The following is a 24,728-nucleotide window of genomic DNA, read 5'->3' as shown; positions in this document are numbered from 1 at the left end:
GAGATCAGTGTTCATTTTGTTAACGAAAACTTAAAAATATTTTCGTCAACACGCATTTTTCACTAAAAACTAGACTAGACTAAAACCCTAATTAATAAACAATAACTGGGACTAAATCAGTAAGCATTTTTGTCGACTAATGAAGACGAGACAAAAATTTACTTCACTTTGCTACCTCTGCTAAAATTAGATGAATAATATGCGAGATTTGTAGTAGACTAAATAAAAATGGGATGAGGTTGACTAAATATGATAAAAATTAACAAACATGATTGAAACTGGACTAAAACTGAGACAAAAAATTTAAATGGTGGATAAAATTAACACTACACCCAAGACAAGAGTTTGTCAGAATTTGGGAGTTAAGAAGATGGAACGGCCTGCCACTAGTCCTGACCTGAAACCCATTAAACACAGATGCTTATTTTATTTATTTACTTATTCACTGAATCGTTTACCTGCATCTTTTTAATAATTTATTGGTGTAAAGTTTATTTACTTGTATACTTACTTAAAATTTTTGTTTTGTTCTTGTTTTACGTATCTTTACTGCATGACCAATTTCTGTTCCATGTACAGCCCTTTGTATACAGCAATGCTTGTTTTAACGTGCTTTTTAAATAAAGTTGAGTTAAGTACTTTTTGTCCAATGTTTAAAAATCACCTTTGCCATCTTCTCCGTTGACACTCTCACTGCTGCCTCCTGGTGTGCTGCAATGATAGACTCCTCGTCCCCTGTCAGTCAAACCTGCTGGCCAAATAAGACGATCTCAGTTCATTTAGACAAACAGGTGTGATCATGAATAAGACTCAAGCAACAACAATAACCACAGGTGGCAAGAATGAAGGGATAGGTGTGTGACCGTGTGCATGATTAGTTCAAGCATAGCATTAACAATCCTCACTGATTATGGTTGGCCTTAACTAGTATGAATTGAATCATCAGTCATTTGGCCCAAACATCTTGATTCCAGTTGGCTTGGAATGGCACAAGAAGAGCAAACTCATCATCTACTTATGGCGCAGACAGAGTGGAGGCCAAAACTAATAATCATACATTGGCCGCATTTTGTGTAAATGAGTGAGAATCTTCGAGTTGGAACTGCCATGAGAAAATGACAATACAGTAGACAGCAGAGGTGTGGACTCGAGTCATGAATTTGACGACTTTAGACTAGACTTGACAAAATGTTAAAAGACTTGCAACTCGACTTGGACTTGACCAACAATGACTTGTGACTTCACTCGGACTTGAGCCCTTTGACTTGAAAATACTTGCTTCTTCCACCAAAACAAAAAGATTAAACCTCTCAGTGTGTGCGCGCGCGTGTGCGAACTGGGCTGACACAGTGCCGTCATTCAGAAATGTCAGGGAAGCCGCAAAGGCGCAAACACACACCGAGGCAAACTTCAACGTCAAAATAAAGCTGACCAAATAATACATTGACACCAATGCAACAGCCTTGGCGGATTTTACTTTGAAGTCTGCCAGCACGGTGGCATGAACGCTTGACTACTTCCCTTTGACATTTTGGCTTGCATTATCGACGTTTTTTATAGAAATTACACTTTTTACCACCATTATCATAATGCCACTCCGAAAGTATATTAAATAGCGAATTCAGGACGCCGTCATTGTATGATACGGTACAAGTCTCAGGCGTCCGTGGCTTGTTGGCGTTAGCATTGAGTGCCTGGCTAGCAACAGTAGTTTGACAGCTGTTGCTTGGCCCTTGCTTTTCTTATTGTTTTCAATACTGTAGACCTATGCTACTTTGTAATCCACTCTGCCTGTTTAAACCAAGGGAATGTGCCTTAAATTGCACTTAGATGTTAGGTCGCAAATTTTCAAGTTTTTTTCTCTCACAAAGTTGCCATTTGATTTTTTTTTTCTCTGAATATTGCCCCTACTCTATTGAAAAACATTTATACATGGCGCTAATATGCAATCGTAGCCACACAAGCAAGCAAGAAAAAAAAAGAAGAGCAAATACTAAACCGAAAGGATCAAGCCAATATTCAAACCCATAACTTTCGACAACATCTCTGCAGATACAGACAGTGACAACATTGATGCCATCATGATAAAACGTGAATAGTATTTGTAGCTAACGGCCATATGAGAGGCTAAAGCCGCTGGCTTGCACGTTGGTGTCTGTTCACAGCTAACAGACAAGAGCTGTTTAGCAAAGAGCTGACAGGTAATAAGTGAGCAGGTGCCGGTTGCCGAGGTAACATTTCTTGTGCCGATTGCGTTCAAGACAAATGACTGCAGCAAGCGACAACAACAACTGATCCAATGTGACTGAAAGAGAAGTGATCTTATTAGCAAGCGCAACTCCTCATTTCAGAGCACACTTTGCAAGTCATAAGCACATAAATAACATTCAGGCAGATACAAATACTTTTTTAAAGACGGGGAATGTGTGCAAGCTTGCTGCGCTGTGGAAACACGGACACATGCTCACCTCTCATACACACACAACTTACTAGTATTACTGGCTGCCCATAACTGCAACAGGCAACCCTTATGCGGGTGTTATGTGATTCATGAAATATGCATGCATGCTTTAAATCTTTGTGGGAAAGGCTGAAAGTCAATCATGACTGATGATGAGGATGATGTTTATGGTTTAATAGATGAAGAGGAAGATGAGGGCATTAGAACACTCCACTGGCCGAGATGGACTGGCTAGTGACGACCTCTGCTGTGATGTCAGTGGACGACCAGAATCGGAGTCGTCTGCTGAGAGAGAGGGAGGGGCGTGAGGGGGGGTCGGAGGTGGGAGAGGGGGATGGAAGAAGTTTATCGTGGCTTTTGCTGCGGAAAAAACAAAAGCGTTTCGGGACAGGGGGAGCTGAGGGGGAGAAAATTGGAGAAAGAGAGAGAGACAGAAGAGGAAAAAATGATCAAACAATAGTGAGTACACGAAAATAAAGATATTTAATTTGTAATGAATGTTAAAACTTAATGAGATGGCATGCAAGTTAACCCATTAGAAATACACAAGAAAGCAGTAATGTTAAAGAGGACACAATATGGGAATTCTGGTTTTGATTAAGACCCGACCGATTAATCGGCCGCTGATTATAATCGGCTGATCATCGTCCTTCAAACATCGGCAAAACAATCAGCCAACAGGGGCAAATGGCCGATTATTTTTCCCTCAAAACATTACCGAAAAAAAAACAGAAGTTTCAGACGCTGTGAAAGTACACCATTTTGTTTGTGAAGCTTTAGCAACTAGCAAGTGTGTAGCGTGTTATTCTGGTTATTCTGTTGTCCCTAAGCGTCCTTTAAGCTGTTTAATGACACCTCAGTTGGAGTTAACTGTAAAACAAAACACATGACGTTAAGAATTACATCCACTGTATATTTAAATGCAAAACATGCTTTGTTTATAAAACATCGCTAGCGTAGCACTAATGCTAAAATCGAAGGGGAGATCACATTCCAATGCTAACAGGAAGTTAGCATCAACTTCGGGAGTGTTTTTCCTTCAAATAAATATTCACGCACAAATACTGTGGGAGCACATACCCACAGTTAAGATAACACTTTGCAAAGGCTCAAATTCTTCCCAATGGTGTTGTTATGAGTTATTTTTTTAATAATCACAACTTTAAGTGTGTACAACATGGATGCACGGTACCACACTGCCCCCAAGAGGCCCCCCCAAAATATTTTATGCATTATATATATATTTTTTAATAATCAGCAGAAGAAAAAAAATCGGTATCGGCCTAAAAAAAGTGCATATAGGTAAGGGCCTAGTATGAATTGCTTGTATCCAAATAGTTGGGCGTGTGAAATTAACAAATCATCAAGTGTGAAATTAAAACAACCACTTTTACAGCAGCAGTGATTCCAACCAGAGATGTCAAGTGTGGTGTATTTATTTTTAAAATCCTAGACCAGCTATGATAGCTTTTATTTTTTTTTTAAAAAACGTGAAACCCCCCAAACCATATGTCTCCTTTAAATTAAACCATGCAGAGTAGACTGAAAGATTAGTAATGGTATCATGCATAAGAAGCACTAAATATAGCACTTTTAAGTAGGGCTGTTTGATTATGAAGAAAATATTAATTATGATTATTTTGGCAATAATTGAAATCACAATTATTTTTTGGTACAAAACAAGACATTTTTTAAACGTAATAATATTAAGACAAATACAATTATTTGAAACACTATTATGCAAGTTCATTTTGGATTATTTTTTATTTATTTAATTCGTTATTTTAAAATTTCAAAAAGGTGCAAATGTATTCATTTAAACAACTCAAAATTAGTATTGACTCATTCAAACCCGAAAACGTGTAAATACCTTTTTTAATACTTTGCCCTTGAATCTCAAAAACGTATTTATACGTTTTTTGTTTTTCTATGCAAGAGCATACAGAAGGCTTTGATGCAGCCTCTGACTTGAAGAGGTCGCTTAAAGAAATGGTAGTTATTACAAAAATAAATAAATAAAATAATCAGCCAGCAGTTGGCAGCAGAGTATAAGAGATCAGCCAGGGCCATGTTGCAACAAGCTCTTTTTCCTAGTGTTTTCAACAGGTTTGTGAATAATGATGAAACTTAGCTATATTCTAATGCTAAAATGAAAACACATACATTTTTTTCTTGATGAAAGAAGAGACTGTTCTTTCTTTTGGTAGGTTTCATGTTTTTAGAAATAGAACACAATATTCTGTGGGCCTTGCAAAATCTGTCAAAATCCAGTAAAACAGCCGGGAGCGAAGGGGGTTGCTTCAGTGAAAATGGCTGCCAGTGAATGAGTTAACAATCTTTTTTTTTTTAAACCACTTTGGCACAGCACTGCCTCCAAGAGTGCGTGTCAACTTTGTCAAGATGATTCACTCCTCAATACGCTAAGCACGGTTTAGTAGTTAGTCATGACAGGAAAGTTAACTTATCACCCACCCAGTCTTTGGCAAAACCCGTATCTCACTGAGAAGCACAGGATTGCGAGGGTGTGTGCACGTGTGCGAGTGTTACTTTTTCGGCAGGTTTCGAAGCACAAGCAATGAATAAAAACAACACCGATAGCTGTGGTGCGCTGCTAGCAATAATGCTACATGGCGATTAGCAGCGAGACTGCCGCGGCTCACAAATGAAAAGATCTGGTGGGACACATGTGAACCAAAATGTTTAAACTGGTTTTAAAAGCCGCTTTACGGGCTCCGGGTGGCGGAGTGGTGCCGTGGGTACAGGCGGCGTGGGTTCACTTACCCGCCTGGGAGACCATGTTTGTGTGTGTGCGTGAGTGTGAGTGAATAGAAAGAAGAAAAGCTGTGACTGACAGAGTGAAGCAACGGATCAGCGCGAATGTTGACACGTATGTAAACAAACACGCACGCACGCACATACATGGCTAAGAAATATCGCGTCCGGCAAAGTTATTGAGCTAATTTTTTTATTACCGTGCAATTAATTGATTTATTGCATATCACGAAAGCCCTATGTGACGATAAACGAGAGCAGAGAATATGAGCCAGTTTGGCCAACATCTTTGACCGCCGACCACAAACATTCCCACACACTTTCACACAATTTCTTCTTTGTATAATTGTAATACTGCATGCATGTCCCGGTACTAAGCATGTATTAGCAGTTGAATATTCAGAAAGCAGGTTACAGAGATCACACAAACTCATTACTTTTACAATCCAGATTACTAAAGGGGAAGTCAACCTTAAACATTTCTTAAAAATAATATGTTACAGGTGACCTCACTAGTCTAAACATGACATTCTGATTAGATTTGTGGAATATGAGTTATGCAGCAAAATCCAGCCGTTTTTATCCATCTCAGGGGGCGGCCATTTTGCCACTTGCTGTTGACTGAAGATGATATCACAATTGCTCAGGGCTCAGGGAAAGACCAATCACAGCTCACCTGTTTTCAGTTTTTTGTTGTTGCTTTTTTTTTTCTTTTTTCTTTTAATTTAGAGAGCTGACCTGTTTTCTGAAGATGAGCTGTGATGGGTTGTTACCCGAGACCTGAGCAACTGTGATGTAATCTTCAGTCGACGGCAAGTGGCAAAATGGCCGCCTTCTAATATTGGTAAAAACTGCTGGATTTTGCTGCTTAACTCATATTCCACTAACACAATATTAACCAGAATACTGTATTTCGACTAGTGGGGCTGCATAGAACATATTATTGTCAATAATTTTTTGAGGGAGGTTGACGTCGCCTTTAAGTTAAACTGGCTTTAAAGCAACACTAATGAACTTTCAGTTTATGTTGATTATGGCGACACCATATAGACAAAAGCGATAATGTTAAGTCTGAAGGAAGACCACATTTCCTATAAGAACAAGCGAATTGCGTCGTTTTTTAGCTCACTCCATCAGGCAAGTGAAATCCGGGCCAATGTTGATCCTTGACTGTCCTTTCATCTGGGGTAGCTTTTAACATATGCCATAAAGCAGTCAGCACATTTGTAGTATTTTGTGTGGCAGTGTTCCTACCATCCTCCTCAAAGTTGCTTAGTGCCAGTAAAAATGATACAGATCCCCTCAGGCCATGGCAAATATACCATTCAAGTAGTTTGAACTCGATATTTCACCAGAAGAGTTATGAAAATATTTTATTAAGGTTGAAAAGTTCCTTAATGCTACTTTAAACGGTTATCAAAATAGATGTTGATTAATTTGATGATTGATTGATTTTAAATTAATCGATTAATTTTTACACCACTGTATATACACTAAACTCCCAATCACAGGTTCTGGGTTCATGGTCCTTCTATTTCACTGATTTTTGGGGGGGCCAGTAATACGTCATGTAGTATTTTTGTTGTTTCTGGGTGTAATTCCAATTTCCGCCCCTGGGGGTAGCACACCACCAGGTGCTAGATAGCTAGCTCACTAGCTAGCTAGCTAGCACAAGGGGCTAAAGCCAAATGGTGGCAGGGTTTTTACTTTACTTACAAATCCAGGTCCAGAAAGAAAAAACCCTGCCACCGTTTGGCTTTAGCCCCAGGTGCTAGCTAGCTAGCTAGCTCTTAGCTAGCTCCCATGGTGCTCATTTACATACTAGGGAGCTAGCTAGCTAGCTAGCACAAGGGGCTAAAGCCAAACGGCAGCAGGGTTTTTACTTTACTTACAAATCCAGCTCCAGAAAGAAAAACCCTGCCACCGTTTGGCTTAAGCCCCAGGTGCTAGCTAGCTTGTACAAGTGGCTAAAGCCAATCTGCGGCAGAGTTTTTACTTTCTCCACCTGGAGTTGCCACCTCTATCGATTCAAATTCCCTCTATCGACTCAAATTCGATTAACTTGGTTCAATTCGATATTGATTAATTATGGAACATCAAATAAAATTAAAATAAAAACTCCACAAATTCTTCAAGGATATTATAAAAATAAAAAAAACTCCACAACCATTAAATATAAATTGAAAATATTCTGAATTGTCATAAAGTGCAATAAGTCAGGTCTATAAAAAAATTAATTCAGGGAAAAAGCAACAACAATAATAATAATAAATACCCCCCCAAAAATTGCCTTTAAAATTCTATTTTGTTGTTATTTTATGGGAAAAAAGAGATATTAAAAAACGCTCAAAAAGGAAAATCTATTTGATATCGATTATTAAATTTTTTAAACCCAGCCCTAATGAAAATGTGATCACAATATTTTGTACAAAGTTATGAGGTTACAAATTGGCACACAATAATTTACTGCTGTACTTATTGCTTTAAAAAATATATATTTACATTATGGTATATTTATGGTCATGTATTGTATTGCATTGCATGTACACATCTCAATACACTTAATATGCTAAATAAATGTGTGTGTGTGTGTGTGTGTGTGTGGTCTTGTTTTTGTTACATGGTGGGGCCAATATTTCGGGATTTCACCACGTTGTGGGGCCCCACCCGTCCCCGTGGCTGTGCCCACAAAGATAATAAAACAAACGTGTGTGTGTGAGTGAGTGTATGTGTGTGTGTGTACCTCGGCTGATGGGCGTCAATGCTGGACTCTGGAGGCCAAGGCTGGGGCTGTTGCTGTGGTTATGTTTACTGTGGGTGTGGCCATTGTCTTGGGAGTCACTTCCTGTCCTCTGTGGGCCTGGGGGTGGCGTTTCTGGGGGGAGCAAGAGAGGGGGTGCAGGCAGGGGGATGTCGGGAGCACTCTTTGTCCATTCTCTTTCCTGGGATCCTTCCTTGTCTTGGTCGCCTCCTCGCTCCCTGCTGCTCTCCTTCCTTGGTTTGATGAGTTTGGCTAAAGCTTTGGCGCCAGACCACTGACTCCTCCTGACAACACACAGAATAGTGTGAATCACAACCTTCCATTTTCCATACATTTTCCGTAACCACTTAACAACTCATTTGATCCCAAAAACGTATCGATACGTTGTATTTTAAATATTACCAGTGTCTCAAAAATGAATTTATACGTGTTTTTTCAAATGGTTTTTTTTATGCTAGAGCATATAGAAGGCTTTGATGCAGCCTCCGAACGAGAATGGTAGTTATTACAAAAAACGGCCAGCAGGTTGCAGCAGAGTATAAGAGATCAACCAGGGCCATGTTGCAAAAAGCTCTTCTGTTACTTTTTATTGGTTTTAGTTATTTAAAAAATGCTTGGTTTTTAGTTAGTTTCAGTATTAGTTAACGTTTAAAAAGAAAAGTGTATTGTATGCAATATTTAATAAACACCATGATAAAATGAAAAAAGTAACGCATTTCTTACCCAGTGTTGCATTTCGGCTGAGTTAAATGAAAAAGCGACGTCATCTGAAGGTGCTTTTCTATTGATGACATCACTTCTGCGTGGCACACTTTTAAATGTCCTTATTCCGATTAACATCGAAATAAATATACTTAAAATCACAAAGTCAAATGCAAAGGCTATTAAATTATTTGCTAACCACTAAAAACGATGGCTATTTTCACGATAATAATAGTTAGTTTTAGTTAGTTTTGTAAACGTAAAATATAGTTCCAGTTAGTTTTCTCTTTTTTTTTTAAAAAAGCATTTTCGTTTTTATTTTATTTTGGGAACGAAAATGTTTTTTGAATTTTAGTTTTAGTTATTTCGTTAGTTTTCATGAACTGAAATAACGTTGGTTGTCAGTCACTCACAAGGCATATGTTTAAAACTATTCAAACTCCAGTTCAACAGAACATTTTTTTTTTTTATCTTTCACATTACAAATTCTACTTGACACCTTTGATTAGCAATAGGACAGGATTTTCCAAAAATGGAAATCTGTTAAGATGCAAAGCCTGGTTGAAATGGCCAATTTAGCTTAAATACAATGTGGCAAGAATTTTGAAAATTGGATGATTGGTTTCGCAGATATTGAGCTTTTCATGTAGGGGGGAGGTAGGTGATGAAAAATTTGGTTGTTCCTCAACATATCTCGACAAAAAATCACACATGTAATTAATTGGTCATGCTGAACTTGAACTTATTTTTTAAGAAAAGGCTCATCAAGTCTGTAGTTATCATGGTTTGTTTTCGAAAGGGATTAACTTTATTTTAATTTATTGTAAAAGAAAAAATAGAACTTCGCTATTCAAAATTCTAACAATGTATTTTGAAAAATACAGAAAATCCGAAAATATCAGTGTGGGTTGCCATGACAACAGGGATGGAATGACGTGATTTATATCTATATATGCCTGAAGGCACCCCCAAGAAGCTAGTCTTTCATCAACTTGACAACATCTTGAGGAAATGGTTGAAAATTCTCTTTTGCATTAAGAAAAGTAACACACAAAAGGTGAGAATATTTAAAGCTGTTCTCTTGAATGGATAGCACAATATTTAGATGATGTAAAAGTTACTTTTGATAGTTTATGTGACGGACTAAGCTTGGTTTCATCAGGTCCGTCCATCTACATGCAAAATGACATTGTTCTTAAAAAGATGAGAGCAAATATTTTGCCGAATGACATGAGTAATATTATTCAAGCAAATTTGTGCAGGTTGATACTAGAGTTCACTTGTGGACCAACAGCCTCATAAACATCTTAGTTAATGGCACATATGTGTGCACATCACATTGCAAGTCTGATGTCGTCCCAAGTTCCTGTGGAAAACATCAAGTCATACACCTTCCTTTTTTCGAGACATAAAGTACTCACCGAAAATGTGGTTATGTCAACATCGGCCCGTTGTGGTTATATGTCAATGACGGCCGATGTAACGACAGTTTTCAACTTTAACCTTAAGACCTCTTTTGAGGAGAGCATTTGAAGTAGGCTATGTTAATGTTGACCACAGTCATTAATTCATGGCCCCGAACTCCTTTTGTCTTTCAAGACTGTCAGTATTTCCCAGTGATACTTGTCGGTCTCAAACTGGAGATGAGCAGGTGAAAGGCAGAGCCAATCTAACAGTGATTTAACTCTAGGCGATCAACTCTGTGAAATAACAGCTCTACACACAATTTAATTCTGAAAACATTAAAATTACACTATGGGAGTTAAAATGAACTCCCACAAATTTAACTCTGCATTTGTATCAGTTTCCATTTTTCATAAATTAGCATTAGAATATAGCAAAGTTTCATTATTATTTACAAACCTGTTGAAAACACTGTCAAAAAGAACTTGTTGCAACATGGCCCTGGTTGATCTCTTATATTCTGCTGCCATCTGCTGGCTGTTTTTTGTAATAACAATCATTGCTTTAAGCCACCTCTTCAGGTCAGAAACTGCATCAAAGCCTTATGTCTTGCATAAAAACAAACAAACATAAAAAGCGTATAAATAAGTTTTTGGGAGCATGGTAATATTTAACATAACACGTTTTTATACGTTTTTGGGAGCAAATTAGTTAAAAATAAAATGATTATCAAGTTAAGAGTATGAAAATGTATTGTATATACCTGCATTCTTGTAATATTGAGAATAATGCATGTTACATTTATTAACCTTGCTATAAGTGTTTACAGCTATACTGAGATGATAAATATTCAAATATGCTGTCTGTGGGAAGAATTGTGAAATCATCAGATTTAAAAACTACATTATGTTTTTTTTTTTTTTGGTGCAGATCTGTTTTTCAAATCTATTAGTGTGTGTAAAGGCATTAACTTAGTAGGTTGCAGAGGTGGGAGTAAGTGATTGTTTTGCAAGTCACAAGTAAGTCTCAAATCTTTGCCCTAAAGTCCAAAGTCGAGTCCCAAGTCAAGACTGACAAGTCTCAAGCAATTCACAAGTCCTACACTTTGAGTTTCAAGTCCTTTCGAGTCATTTCAACAACAGTGTAGATCATATTATTTGGGGTGACCATCAAAGTAGGAGTCAGGGACTCAGGGAGTGAACCCAGAGTAGTGCAACAGATTGCCGTGTTTGCAATGTGTTACCAGTGAGTTGACAGTCTCATTAACTATGCAGCTAGCAACAATAATTAGCCGATAAACAACTGACATTAGCTTACTTACTGTTCTTTGTGCAACTTCAGATGTTGGACGAAGTTTGAAGTTGTTGCCTCTTCGTCAGTGTTCTAATCTTGGACATACTGCAATTAATTTTTTGTTGACCACCTCATAGTTTTTGTACCCAAACAACTAGTGGTGCAACGGATCACAAAAGTAATGGATCGGATTGTTTCAAAAAAACAAACAAATAAATGAAATCAGATAAATAGAACTTTGTCTTAATTTATTTTATAAAATGCTTTTGCCCATTAAATTTATATATATATATATATATATATATATATATATATATATATATATATATATAAACTCAAAATGTCTATGATGGCAGGAACACAACTTTAAGTGCAATATAAGGCAAGATACATAATAATTTTATGCATGGTTCATGTATAAAATAACAAGGTATCTTGTATGTTATGTTCCTAAAATCCAAATGGCCATATTGGACATTTTAAATGTTTGTTTTTTTAACTAGTGTTTTATAAAATAATTATAAATGAAGGCAAAGTTCTATTTATTAATTTTTAAATAATGAAAAATACATCGAAGTGCAATTTAAGGCACATTCCCTTTGTTTAAACAAGGAGAGTGGATTACAAAGTAGCATAGGCCCACAATAAGAAAAGCAAGCGAGCCAAGCAACAGTTGTCAAACGACTGTTGCTAGCCAGGCACTCGATGCTAACTCTAACAGTTAGCTACTAGTTACGAACGCCGGGGATTTTTATCATATCGTGCAATGACGCCGTAATTAACTTGCGGTTTCATTACTTCCTAAATTCGCTATTTAATATACTTATTATGATAATGGTGGTAGAAAATATGTAATTTCAATAAAAACAATGATAATGCAAGCCAAAATGTTAAAGGGAAGCAGTCAAATTGGCGTTCACGCCACCATGCAGGCAGACTTCAAAGTAAAATCCACCAAGGCTGTTGCATTGGTGTCAATGTATTATTTGGTCAGCTTTATTTAGAAGTTTGCCTTAGCGTAGGCGGGGTGTGTTTGCGCTTTTGTGGCTTCCCTGACATGTCTGAATGACGGCGCTGTCAGCTCAGCTCACACACACGTGCGCACACGCCGAGAGGAACTTACTCGTTAACATACATTTTAATCTTTTTGTTTGGTGGGAGAAGGGCTCAACTTCGAGTGAAGTCACAAGTCATTGTTGGTCAAGTCCAAGTCGAGTTGCAAGTCTTTTAACATTTTGTCAAGTCGAGTCTAAAGTCATCAAATTCATGACTCGAGTCTGACTTGAGTCCAAGTCACATGACTCGAGTCCACACCTCTGATAGGTTGTCACTTTAGGAAGTTCCATCAAGTTGGCGTGCATTAGTTTACACGGGCCGTGCCACAACAAATATGGCGGACATGCTCATAACCACAAGTCCTGAAGGTGAAGTCCATGTACATGTCTAATCTATGCTTAAATAGCGATCACATTTTTTAATTATATCGTTTCAAGATTATTCTCCGTAGTGAGTAATAATATCACTTTATTGTCATCTTAACTCATTTACTCCCAGCCATTTTCACTGAAGCAACCCCATTCACTCCTGGCTGTTTTACTGGATGTTGACTGATTTTGCAAGGCCCACAGAATATTGTGTTCTGTTGCCAAAAAACATGGACCCCACCAAAAGAAAGATTCGAGTCTCTTCTTTCATCAAGAAAAAAAGTATATTTCTATCTGTTTCCGTTTTGAAGCAATTAGCATTAGAATATAGCTAAGTTTCATCATTATTCACAAATCTATTTAGAATTGTGAGGAATTGAGTTTTTTTTCAACATGGTCCTGATTCATTTCCTTTGCTCTGTTGCCACGTGCTGGCCGTTTGCGTAATAAATAACTACCATTTTTTTCAACTGTTCTTTGCAGTTGAGAGGCTGCAACAAAGCCTTCTGCATGCTCTAGCATTAAAAAAAAAACATTTAAAAAATGTATAAATACGTCTCTTTGGGACACCTAAAACATTCAAAATAGAACTTATTTATACATTTTTGGGAGCAGTTGAGTTAATTAGAACCCCAAAACGTATAAATAAGTTTTTTTAATACTTTGACCTGCACTCCCAAAATCATATTTATACGTGTTTTTTTGTTTTGTTTTTTAATGCTAGAGCTTACAGAAGGCTTTGATGCAGCTTGACCTGAAGAGGTCGCTTAAAGCAATGGTAGTTATTATAAAAAACGGCCAGCAGGTGGCAGCAGAGTATAAGAGATCAGCCAGGGTCATGTTGCAACAGTGTTTTCAACAGGTTTGTGAATAATGATGAAACGTAGCTAAATTATAATGCTAATTTCTGCATTCATCTTCGGAGCTTCCTCCGTGACACTTTCTTATTCCATGTTTTTTAGAAAAATTCCACCGAGATGGCGGCCCCTTGTCAAATTGCTACTTTGATGAAAAAAGTGTGAAATTAATAAACACTTGCAGATTTGTATGTCATAAACTAGCTAAATAAACCTACTAAACGTAGGCATTATTCCTTAAAAAATTATAGTCATGTTAACAAATCAATTTTTTTTTAATGAATACTTTGTATTGTTGAATCTTTTTGTATCGTCATGATGCACATCTGGCTCAGATTTTTTAATGGTAAAAACAACAACAGTACTTACTTTTTTGGTGTTGGGTCATAAAACTTGTACTGGTCCATGATCTTCTCTTCTAATTTCTCTTTCTGACGACGAAGTGCATTCAGTTTATCACTAATGAAGAAGGAAAGAAAAACAGTACTTAAAATATATATTTTTTGCAAACAGGTTAGAAACTGTCCATCTTTTCCATCAAATTCTCTAACAAAATTGCGTCCACTGGAGGGTAGGAGCAAGACGGCAGAGGGACGATAACGGAATCGCACAAGCTTGCCCGTATTTGCTGCTGGTTGCTAAGCGACACAATAGGAAGTAGCCCGGTGACTTTTCCCGCTGATTGAGATGTAAAAATAGGCCGCATCTTGACAATAATTTGTCATAAGGAGGAGTAGACGTGAACGTGACTACGTTATATTAAATAATAGACAAAGTGCTATTTCTGCAGAAATTGCGTGGGAATGCTGAAAAGCTGAATGCTATAAGCTGAATGCTAAGATTTGAATGCATGTGGAATGCTTAAGAAGTAAATTCAGAGATAAATTATGTGAAAATTAAAAAAAAAAATCGTTGCAATTAAATGACAAATGAATAAAAAGCTGAAAACTTGAACTGCGATCTGTCTAAAGTGTGATTTAATTATTTCAGAGAAATTATAATCCATCTCCTGAAATGATAGTCAGTTGGTATTGAACCATCGAATGTACTCAAATGTGGTCCAAGCGGGGTTTGAACCCATGTTTTCTGTGGTGTGAGGCAATTGCTCTAAGCACATAGCTAAGTGAATTGTTGTAGCTCTTGGCTCAGGGCATATTTATATTTAAAACTTTTTGTACAAAGCTGAAAGCAGTCAATGCTGAATGGGGACATGTTTAATCATGTCAGTGAAATTATAATGAATTTCCTGATATGATAGTGAGTTGGTTTACATGAGCCGCGTTTTCACCGCAGGTACTTTGAGGTAAATTTACGGGACCAGCCCCGTATGTGCGCGTCTCCACTGCAGGAGCCTTCCCAACTGGGTCACATTTACAGGAACTTACGGGGAGCGCAGGTCCTACTCGAAGGTAGGTACTCCGCCGGCCCGATAAACTCCCGATCGGGCTTTCGTGCTAATTGGCTAAAAATTATTTTGTATAAAAAATTATCTTACCTTCATGCGCGACGTTTTTACACAATTTCTCCTTAACATTACGTTGCCTTTGCGTCATTCTGATTTTCTGTATGTGGCCCTCAAATGAAAGTTTGGACACCCCTGGATTAGTTGATGGCTCACTGTGCTGTGCTAAATGCAGCGTGAAAAGGCCTAATGGTGCAGCAGTGGTTTACATCACCCATCAGGTATCTGCTCAGCACTGATGGGACCAATCGCTAGTGGAAAAGGGTCAGTGGGATAGTCGCTTGGGTTCTAGTGAATGACATGCAAATGGTGCTGCCTTCACTGGATACAGCACATTACAGACTAGGGGTGTGCCCAAAAAAAACAATTCTCATAAGAATTGCAATTCTCATTTAGTACAAATCAGAATCAATTCTAAATGTCCCAAAATCGATTTTATTTAAATTATTTTATACTGTCCTGACCTTGTTTATGTGTGCCTTTATTGGGAACTCAAATTTAGAAAATAATAATCAGTTAACTTGTACATGTACACTGTAAGATTTGTATAAAAATGTATTTATTTATCTGAAACTTCAGGCTTATAACCACTGTATTTAACAAACAATCTGTTGCAATCAGTTTCATGTTTGAACAGCATTGAAATAAAATATTAAGGCTTAATGTTCCACTAACATAAAATTCTTCCATGCTTAACATGTAAACCCTAACCCTAAAAAAGACGTTTTGTTGAATGTTTCCATAAAAAAATTGATGTTTAAACATCGATTCGGCCGCTTAATGAATCGATTCGAGAATTGCGCGCTGTAATATCGCAATAATTTTTAACACTTTTAGTAGACAGTACAGTACTGTCTGTGATGTTTCCTCCTCCACTGAGTGTGTGCGTGTAGTTACATGTAGAGCTTCTGCTCCTGATGATAAAGCTCTTTGCTCTCCATGCTTCTCTCCAGCAGAGTGTGGTTTTGCTGACTCAGAAGGTTGATCTGACTCAGGAGGTGATGATTTTCTTCTTCTAGGTTCCCTTTCAGGCGACTTAATAGCTAGATCAAATCACATGCATTCAAGAGTTGGTCTTATTGCCTAATTACATGAACAATGCTACTTTTTTTTGGAACATCTGGTAAAGGGTTTACCTCACAGTGGTTGTCAAGTTTGGTCATAGTGAGGTCCAGGCCCTGGTGTTGCTCCATGAGCGAGTCATATCGTGCCATCCATCGATTCACTTCCAGCTGGGCGGTGCTAAACGAGCTCTTGAGTTCATTCATCTGCTGCTGTAGTGCGTTGCACTGCTCAGACTGTTGGGATTCGCTACGTGACATCCTAAAGATTGTACAGTACAAGATATTTGTAAGTTGTGAAAAAATAAAGAAAATATAAAAGTAATGGCATGTTGAGCAGCTTTCTCAGATTGTGTTCAAGCTTCGAAGTTCCACTGTACAAGGTAACTGTCAGCGTGCGCCAGCATACCTGTCCACTTCAGTTTTAAGTTGGAGGTTCTCTTGCTGCAGTAGCCGATTTTTCTGGTGCTCTTGGTTTAGCTCCTCCCTCTCCTTCTGACTCCGCCCTTCTAATTCCTCCCATTTCTCTTTCTGATGTAGCAATGTGCAATACCTGCAAAGAGGCACAGAAACACATTCAATATACAGAGGTCAGTTTATATTTTTAAGAGGAGGCTCAAGACACACTTTTTTTTAGTTTGAGATTTAAATGACCTTTTTAACCCCTTTTATTTATTTTCTTAGTTCCCAGTTTTAGATTTGTTTTTGCCTTTTATTCTGTTTTCTTTTAGTTTGTAACTGTTTTTTGTTTTTTTGTCTCTTACTTTTTAGCTCCAGTGTTTTCTGGGTGCCTTTCCTCACATGGTTTCTCTGCGCCCCGTCATGGTTTTGTGTGTGTGTGTGTAGGGGGGGTATTTTATTATGGATGTTTTAATTGTTTAACACCTTGACCTGCATTTTAACGTATGAAAGGTGCTAGATAAATACAATTTGATTGATTGATTCTATTGAGTCAGTTTCACTGCTTTTAACCATGAACATAGTTTCATTACTTGCATATTGTTGATCCTGCATTTTTCCTACATTTCCTGGAATAACACCACTCGTGTTGCTTTTGTCAATACTAAATACTGTTGCTTCAGGATTTAGTAACGGCATATGCCATTTAATTCAATCTTTAACTCATTTGCTCTCGAAAACGTTGTTTTGTTTTTGTTTTTATGCAAGAGTATACAGAAGGCTTTGATGCACCCTCTGACCTGAAGAGGTGGCTTAAAGCAATGATAGTTATTAGAAAAAACGGCCAGCAGGTGGCAGCACAATATAAGAGATCAACCAAGGCCATGCTGCAACAAGCTTTGTTAATAATGAGGAAACATTGCTATATTCTAATACTAATTGCTTCAAAACGTAAACGGATACAAATGTCCTTTTTTTCTGATGAAAGAAGAGACAATTTTTTTCTTTTGGTTGGTTCCATGTTTGTATAGTAATATAACACAACATTATGCGGGCCTTGCAAAATTAGTCAGAATCCAGTAAAACAGCCGGGAGCAAAGGGGGTTGCTTCAGTCAAAATGGCTGGGAGTTAATGAGTTAACAATAATAATATTTATGTTCAATTTAATATTTCAAAATTGTTTATTTGGTATGCATGTATCAAACTTACTTGCTGTGCATTGTTCTGTGTTCGCTCTCGAATGTCCTCTGCTTGACTTTCAGAGCAGTGTGTTGACTGATCAATTGCTCGTACTCATGCGCTTGCCTCTCATGAACACTCAACAAGCGCTCGTGGTCATTGAGAACGCTTTCTCTCCCTCGCCACGCCTCCTCGCGCTGTCTTTGCCATGACTCCACCTCGTTCTCCAAGGCGGTGGCTTGGCCTTGCAACACGGCATTCTGGGCCATGAGAGATGCACTCTGGGAAGACAGTGTGGAGTTTTCCACCTAGGGGACAGTAACATCCATTATAACAGCTGTCTGCAACCTGTGGCGCTCTGTGACTTTGGAAAATCAATTTGGCGCGAAGTTCTTCCACAAACTTAACTGTAATGTGTTAGACCTCCTGCGCCTCCTTTCTATCGGCACCACAAAGAACACTTCAATGAAGAATAATAACCCAGCTTTGCACAGGGCTTTGTATTAAATAAGAGTAAATGCAGATGTGAGGCCAGAAAACAGTTGAGTCGGACCAAATTTTGTCACCATCCCACGTCACGTATGGGCTTTCAATAGTTTCAGTTTTGTCTGAATGTTATGTTGTTAGCAGTGTAACTCCCAAAATTTGGGTGTGATTTTGGTGTGTTGCTTTGGTATGACAGAACGACATAAAATTATTATGAACAAAAGTGTTTCAAAACGATCTGTTTACCTGAAGTTGCGCTGTTTGAGTATGCAGAGCTGAATTCTGCTCCTGCAGGATTGTGGTGTGCCGCTGCAGTGTCACCATCTGGTTGTTCATTGAACTGTTCTGGTTATCCAGTTGTTTAAGCTGCTCCTTCAACAAACTGCTCTGAGTCTGAAGTGAGGCATTCTAGGGAAAATACTGAAACTGTTAATAATCCCAAAAGTAAAAAAATACAGTATGCATATGATGAAGCTGGCTGAATTGAAAGCAGTGATGTGTGTACAGGAATGATAACAAACTTTAATGGCAGTATATCAATGAAATTAACTAGTGATGCATACAAAAAAAAAGTTAAAACTTACATTCTTCTCTACCTCAATGAGATGATCTTTGATACGGAGAAGCTCAGCAGTGGCCGAGCCCCTCCGCCCATCTGCTCCTGGACACACAAGAGAGTCGTGGTTTTCTTCTCTCTCCTGTTGCTGACGTAAGGTAGACACTTTCTCAAGAGCCTGAAGCAATATGACAAAAAAAGAAAACACTGTAAAAATGGGGAGTGATATTTATTTAAAAAAGCCTAGTAAAAGAATGATGCACTCAGAAATTATAACTACATTTTACAAAGAGTTTAACTAGAATTTCTGATGTGAAAAAAACTTTACTAGTTTTTTTTTCCAAGTAAACAATCCCCATTTTTTTCAGTGAATCCAGTTGGTCTATTTTTATTTTATTTTTTTACACATATCCCTCTTAATAGTTACGAATTTAGTTATGTATGTTCACGCATGTTTCTAAAAAATAAAAATAAAATCACAGACAAATATAACTGTGGATTGAAAATAATATAGCAAGCAATGATGAAAGCAATAGCCATAGCTTAATAAACCATTGAGATGGTAAAGGCCTTTACCTGACTTGTGTGTTTAAAAATCTTAAAAATTAACGTGTACACAATAAAAATCATGGTAGAATTATCTTCAGGATGATAAATTAAATTAAATTAAATACAGCAAGAATTTTGAGTCCCCAGCATTTGGTTTAGGTTTGTGAGCCAATACTAACTTTTTATTGCTTTAAACACATTTTCAGCGCCTGAATGTACACTTCAAGCGATTCTTTAACTGGTTTATTCTAGATATAATACACATTTACTATAGGCCATAGTGTAATTCACAACTATGAAATGAAGTAAAATCTTAGGTGTTGTTTTTATTTTCACTCACAGTAGCTAGCTGATTACGGAGTGTAGCATTGTGTGTGTTGCTTTCTCCCAGTTTCTTTTCCAGGTTGGAGATTTTGCCCTCTTTAATCTTCATAGACTGTTGGACCGTTTCCTCCAGTCGGGATTCAAGCAGCTTGTACTTGCTGAGACACACAAGCACAAGTAAACTCGGACATTGTAAACCAAGGCTAATTAGTCATCCGAGAACGTGATTTCAAGCTACCTGTCTTCGAGCATGTGCTCCTGCTGTAGTAGTCTTTCTCGGTTGAGTCCAACCTTCTCCAGTTCTTCATTGAGTCTTTCCAACTCGACACTGTGCTGCTGGACTTTCAATTTCTCTGACACCAACTCCTACACACGATGCTCTCTGTTACACTTAATTAACTGCAAACCTATTCACAACCACACTTGCACTTCTTTTGTGCAGTATGTGAGTGGATCACTAAAATAGTAATGTCAGTCTTACCTCTCTTAGTGTAACCAAAGTTCGCTTGTCAATGGTCGCCTGTTTGTGCAGCTCCTTGTTCTCCTTCTCCAAATCTTTGGCCTTGACTGTGACCTCCTTGAGCAAATGAAGCTCTTTTCTCATATCTACAGTCTCCTTCTCCACTACATGCAAGTGACTCGCCTTCTCTTCCAGCTCTGCCTCCTTACCTTCCAGTAGCATTCTGTTCCTCCAACTCTCTTTCTCCAGGTGCTTCCTTCCCTTCTCGGATTCTTCCAGGTCCAATAGAATCTTCCTTCTCTCCTTGTCACCTTCCTCTCTCATTTTCTGCTCCTGACTCAGATCTTTTACTTCCTTCCTCAACGCTTCCTGCTTACTCAAAATTTCCTGCTTCTCTCTCTCCATGTCTTCCTTTTCCTCTTTGAACTTCTCCATATCGCACTCTAAGCGATGCTTCTCTTGATTGAGAGTGGCAACATTCATTTCCAGCCTCTCTGCTCTCTTCCTCTCTCCTTGTAACTCCACTCCAACCTCCTCCATTCTCCTCTGCAGCTCTTGCAACTCTTTCTGCACCTCCTTATATTCTTCCTGTTGTTTTGTGAGGAGTGAGGATGAGGTACGCAGATTTTCCACCGAGCAGCGGAGGTCCAAGTTTTCCCTTGTCAGGAGGCAGTTTTCGGCTTCCTGTCTCTTGAGTTGCTGAAGCACTTGCTGAGCCTCCTCTGTCTCTCGCTTCAATCTGTGCACCTCCTGCTCCAGGGAGGACACCTGCTTCTCGAGAAACTCTGACCGCTCACTGCAAGTGCGCAAAGATGTCACCTGAAGACCAAAACATTCAAGTCAATCACTTTTTTTTGAGAAATCGTGTCTTTGATAAAGCTCATTCTCATGACGGCGTATTAGGGCCATGTATAAATATTTTTTTGTTTTTGAGAGGGGTAATATTTAGAGAAAAAAACTTGCAAATCTGACTTTTTATAAAATCGCAAATCTGACTTTTTATAAAATCGCAAATCTGCGAGTTTATAAAGTGGCAAATTTCTGAGTTCATACAGAGGCAGATTTGCGACTTTATAAAGTGGCAAATTAGCGAGAGAAAAAAACTTTGCGACTGTATAAAGTGGCAAATTTGCAAGTTTATAAAGTAGCAGATTTGCGGGGAAAAAACTCAAACTTACGAGAAATACACTTAGCATGCTCAGATGTTTGTGCCAATACTTTTCGGTCGGGTTTTAAAATGAGGAGAAAGTAATTAGCACTAAGGAACTTTTCAACCTTAATAAAATATTTTCATAACTCTTCTGATGAAACATGGACTTACACTGGTTGAATGGTACCTTTGTCAATGCCTGAGGGGTCGGTATAATTTTTACTAGCACTAAACAACTTTGAGGAGGATGGTAGGAACACTGTCACACAAAAAACTACAAATGTGCTGAGTGCTTTATAGCATACGTCACTTTCTCTTTTACCCATTCGTTACAAAGACAGAAGTAAATTTGAATGTCGTGAGCTCAAAAATTATGCAATGCGCTTGTCCTCATGAGAAAAGTGGTCTTCCTTCAGGCATAACATTACTGACTTTGTCCATATGGCGGCGCCATAATCAACTTAAACTGAAGGTTCCTTAGTGTTGCTTTAACCATATGATGTTAAGCCTCGCTTTGCGAAGGTCTACACCCTGAGGATCAAGCATTTAAGTTAATTTGTTAAAATGTATATTTACTTGTACATTTATGTTTCCAGAATTATTATTTACACATTCATACATTTTGGTATTTTTGGGTAAAAGTGTCTAAGTTGATGTGTCGAATCTGCTGCTCTCTGTCATTAACTTGCATTTACCTAAAGTATGCTAGCTTCTGATTGGTTAGTGTAAGTCAGCTGATAGGGGATCAGGAAGTGTCGCTCTTGCTGCCGTGTATGACAAGTAAAGTTTATTTTCATTTTATAAACAGTGTTCCATTAACCACCAAAAAATCCACACGTTAGACTATAGCTGCTACGAGTATTTGTGGTAAGTTTTTTTCCTCGCATATTTGCCACGTTGTTAAGTGGCAAACTTGAGAGTTCTTTTCTTGGAATATTACCCCTCCCTCTGAAAGAAAAAATATATATATGTGGCCCTAATACAACATCGTACATTCTCTTACCTCTCTGTTAAGCGCATCCCTGTTTCTCTCCATCTTGGCCATCTCCCTCTCTAATTCATTGCATCTTTCTGCCCTCTCCCTCAGCCTGTCTGCTTCTTCTTTGGAAAGCATGAACTGAGTTTCCAAACTTGCGACCCGAGCACTGGTATCAGTAATGCCTTGGTGTAGGAGGCGATTTTCTGCCTCCACCTCGCGGACCCTTGATTCACTGTGAGACTGAGCACGCTCACGAAGTGACACCATAGCGTCAAAAAGATGCTGCTTCTCACTCTCCAATTCTGAAATCTTGTTAAAAAAAATAGAAATAAATCACAAAGGCCTTTAGCAATGTACGAGACCACTGTAATTCTATAAGCCTTTCAGCTGCACTTTGCGTTAATTAAAGTTTGATTGTGCACCATCTGTGTGCGCTCTTAATCACATCATGATGGACTGAACTTCTGAGTGTGTTCCTAAAATTTACCTGTCTATCTTTGTCTGCTCTTAGAGCATGCATTTCCTTTTCCAGATTTTGCTTTTCCTTCAATAATTCCTCTCCAAGGGACTCCATGTCTTGATTGGTCAGTTTCTCCTGGTCCAACAAGCCTTGGAGGCGCTCCAACTGAGAGTAAGAGTGAGAGAGAAAGAGTGAGATTTAGTAGTGTAAATGATTAGTTTATAGTAGGGGTGTCAGGCCATCGAAATTTTTAATCCTAATTAATCCCATGATTTCAATAGTTAACTCATTATTATTAATTAATTATTAATTTTATATTTGTTCTAAATACATTTTTATTTTTTAAGTTTTCATACTGGGAATTTTGTTTTTTTTAACTAATATAAATATGGCTGCATCTTTTAGTCATGATACAGTTGTTTCATAATAGTTCATAAAATGTAGTCAAAATTTAAAAGACAAAAAAAGAGTGATATTAATTTGTGTTGAGGTCATTTTTCTGCCACTAGATGGCATAATTGCACTTGTAAGACATTGGTGACAGCTCAGTGCATTTGCTTTTCATTTTAAGAGCTATATAATCTTTACCATGAAGTAACTTGTGAACTTCACATTTTTAAAACAAAAATACAACTTGACCCCAGTCTCCAAAAATATATATGCATTATTATTAAATGTATTACTGCAAAATTTTGACGTGGGCGACGTGTGCGTTGCAACGAATTTCCCCAGTACAGGCTTTCCAAGCAAGGGGCGGGCATTAATTGTGCATTTAAAAATGTTAAATGGACTTTAAAGGATCTTTGTGCAGTTTGTCAGTTTTACTCGCGACTGCCACCTCTGGCCCAAAGCGTAACTGCAACATCTGTGTCAGGCTTCTTCATGGTGCGCGTGAAAAGCGACAGCCACAGTTGACAAACTGTGACAGACTGTGAAGACATGACTTCAAATGAGGTAAGAAAAACTATGCCCCTCCCCTCCACAAAGAAACTGTGGAGTGTGCGGGTCCGGACACTCTACTATAAAAGGGAAGATAAAAGCTGATAGATGCAGTCAGAGTAAAACATGGGCCTTGGTGGAGCATGCATGATGTAGAAAAAGCTTGAATATGACCTTTTTAAACTGCACAATGCACCTTTAAATAACTCAAAATTAACACACTAATTTTGGCACCGCTAGTTTATACACAACACACAAAAAAGTTGACCTGAGAAAATCACATTTTACCCAAATGTCAAACAAAAATCTAGAATCTAAATAAAAACAGAGTAAGAAAAGATGACGGTCAGCCGATCTCTTTTGTTCCTTTTATTTCCCTATTTGGAAGGGTTTAACATGAGCAATCACGTTTGCGCCTGTTTTTGCATGCGCATACCTTATCAGCTACAGGATTCAACTGTATTCCTTTCTGGGAATGTCTTCAATGGCTTACATTTCAAACTTTAAATTTTTATTTTTTTTACCTTTTTACTGAGACCCTGGTTTTCCCTGTCCAGCTCTTGGGTATGCAGCTGCTTTTCTTGCAGGTGGTGATTCTCCTCTTTTAGTCTCTCAATAGAGGTTTGCAGCTCCCTGTTCTCTTTCTCCAGCTTCAAAACGCGACTGGAGACACACTCATTGAGCTCGTGGACAAATGATTTCCGGGCTGCAGCACAACAAAATGTTATAAATCAGAGTTGCCGGAGAACAGCCATGGAAAATTAGTGAGTGTCTTACTCTCGGAGTTCGAATTGTCTTGGTTTTTGGTAAGCTGTTCCAGTTCCCATCCCAGATGAGCTGATTCATTCATACTCTGTTTCTGTCCAATCTCCAGAAGCATGTTCTCCTCCACCAACTCCTCTAGTCGACGGCGCTCATTGTCCCTCTCCTGCAAATATCACAAACATTTGCACATACAGCATGATATACTACCAACTATTATGATCACTTGTGTCTTGAACAGTGTTGAGCAAGTTACTTCCAAAATGTAATATATTTCATATTACTAG

At 38.1% G+C, this 24,728-nt stretch overlaps 1 protein-coding gene across 2 annotated transcripts in view; it reads right to left on the bottom strand.

Annotated features, from left to right (window-relative positions):
• Positions 1–24,728, bottom strand: part of ccdc88c (coiled-coil and HOOK domain protein 88C) — a 72,173-nt gene that overhangs the window by 7,745 nt on the left and 39,700 nt on the right. For both annotated transcript variants that reach the window (XM_086094310.1, XM_086094311.1), the window contains exons 12-27: positions 24,457–24,607; positions 24,204–24,385; positions 22,768–22,905; positions 22,305–22,589; positions 20,173–20,970; positions 19,930–20,057; positions 19,708–19,849; positions 18,847–18,996; positions 18,509–18,670; positions 17,807–18,084; positions 16,607–16,750; positions 16,273–16,459; positions 16,034–16,179; positions 14,044–14,133; positions 7,977–8,278; positions 665–748 (exon numbers count right to left, since the gene is read on the bottom strand). In XM_086094310.1, coding sequence (XP_085950436.1) covers positions 665–748; positions 7,977–8,278; positions 14,044–14,133; positions 16,034–16,179; positions 16,273–16,459; positions 16,607–16,750; positions 17,807–18,084; positions 18,509–18,670; positions 18,847–18,996; positions 19,708–19,849; positions 19,930–20,057; positions 20,173–20,970; positions 22,305–22,589; positions 22,768–22,905; positions 24,204–24,385; positions 24,457–24,607 — 3,367 coding nt within the window. The remainder of the gene's footprint in view (positions 1–664; positions 749–7,976; positions 8,279–14,043; positions 14,134–16,033; positions 16,180–16,272; positions 16,460–16,606; positions 16,751–17,806; positions 18,085–18,508; positions 18,671–18,846; positions 18,997–19,707; positions 19,850–19,929; positions 20,058–20,172; positions 20,971–22,304; positions 22,590–22,767; positions 22,906–24,203; positions 24,386–24,456; positions 24,608–24,728) is intronic.

The sequence above is a fragment of the Leptonotus elevatus genome, chromosome 14 (assembly GCF_054856555.1).
Source record: "Leptonotus elevatus isolate MCC_2025b chromosome 14, RoL_Lele_1.0, whole genome shotgun sequence".
Taxonomy (NCBI): Eukaryota; Metazoa; Chordata; class Actinopteri; order Syngnathiformes; family Syngnathidae; genus Leptonotus; species Leptonotus elevatus.
The sequence above is the reverse complement of the archived record's forward strand: the minus strand, read 5'-3'. Positions and strand labels throughout refer to the sequence as shown.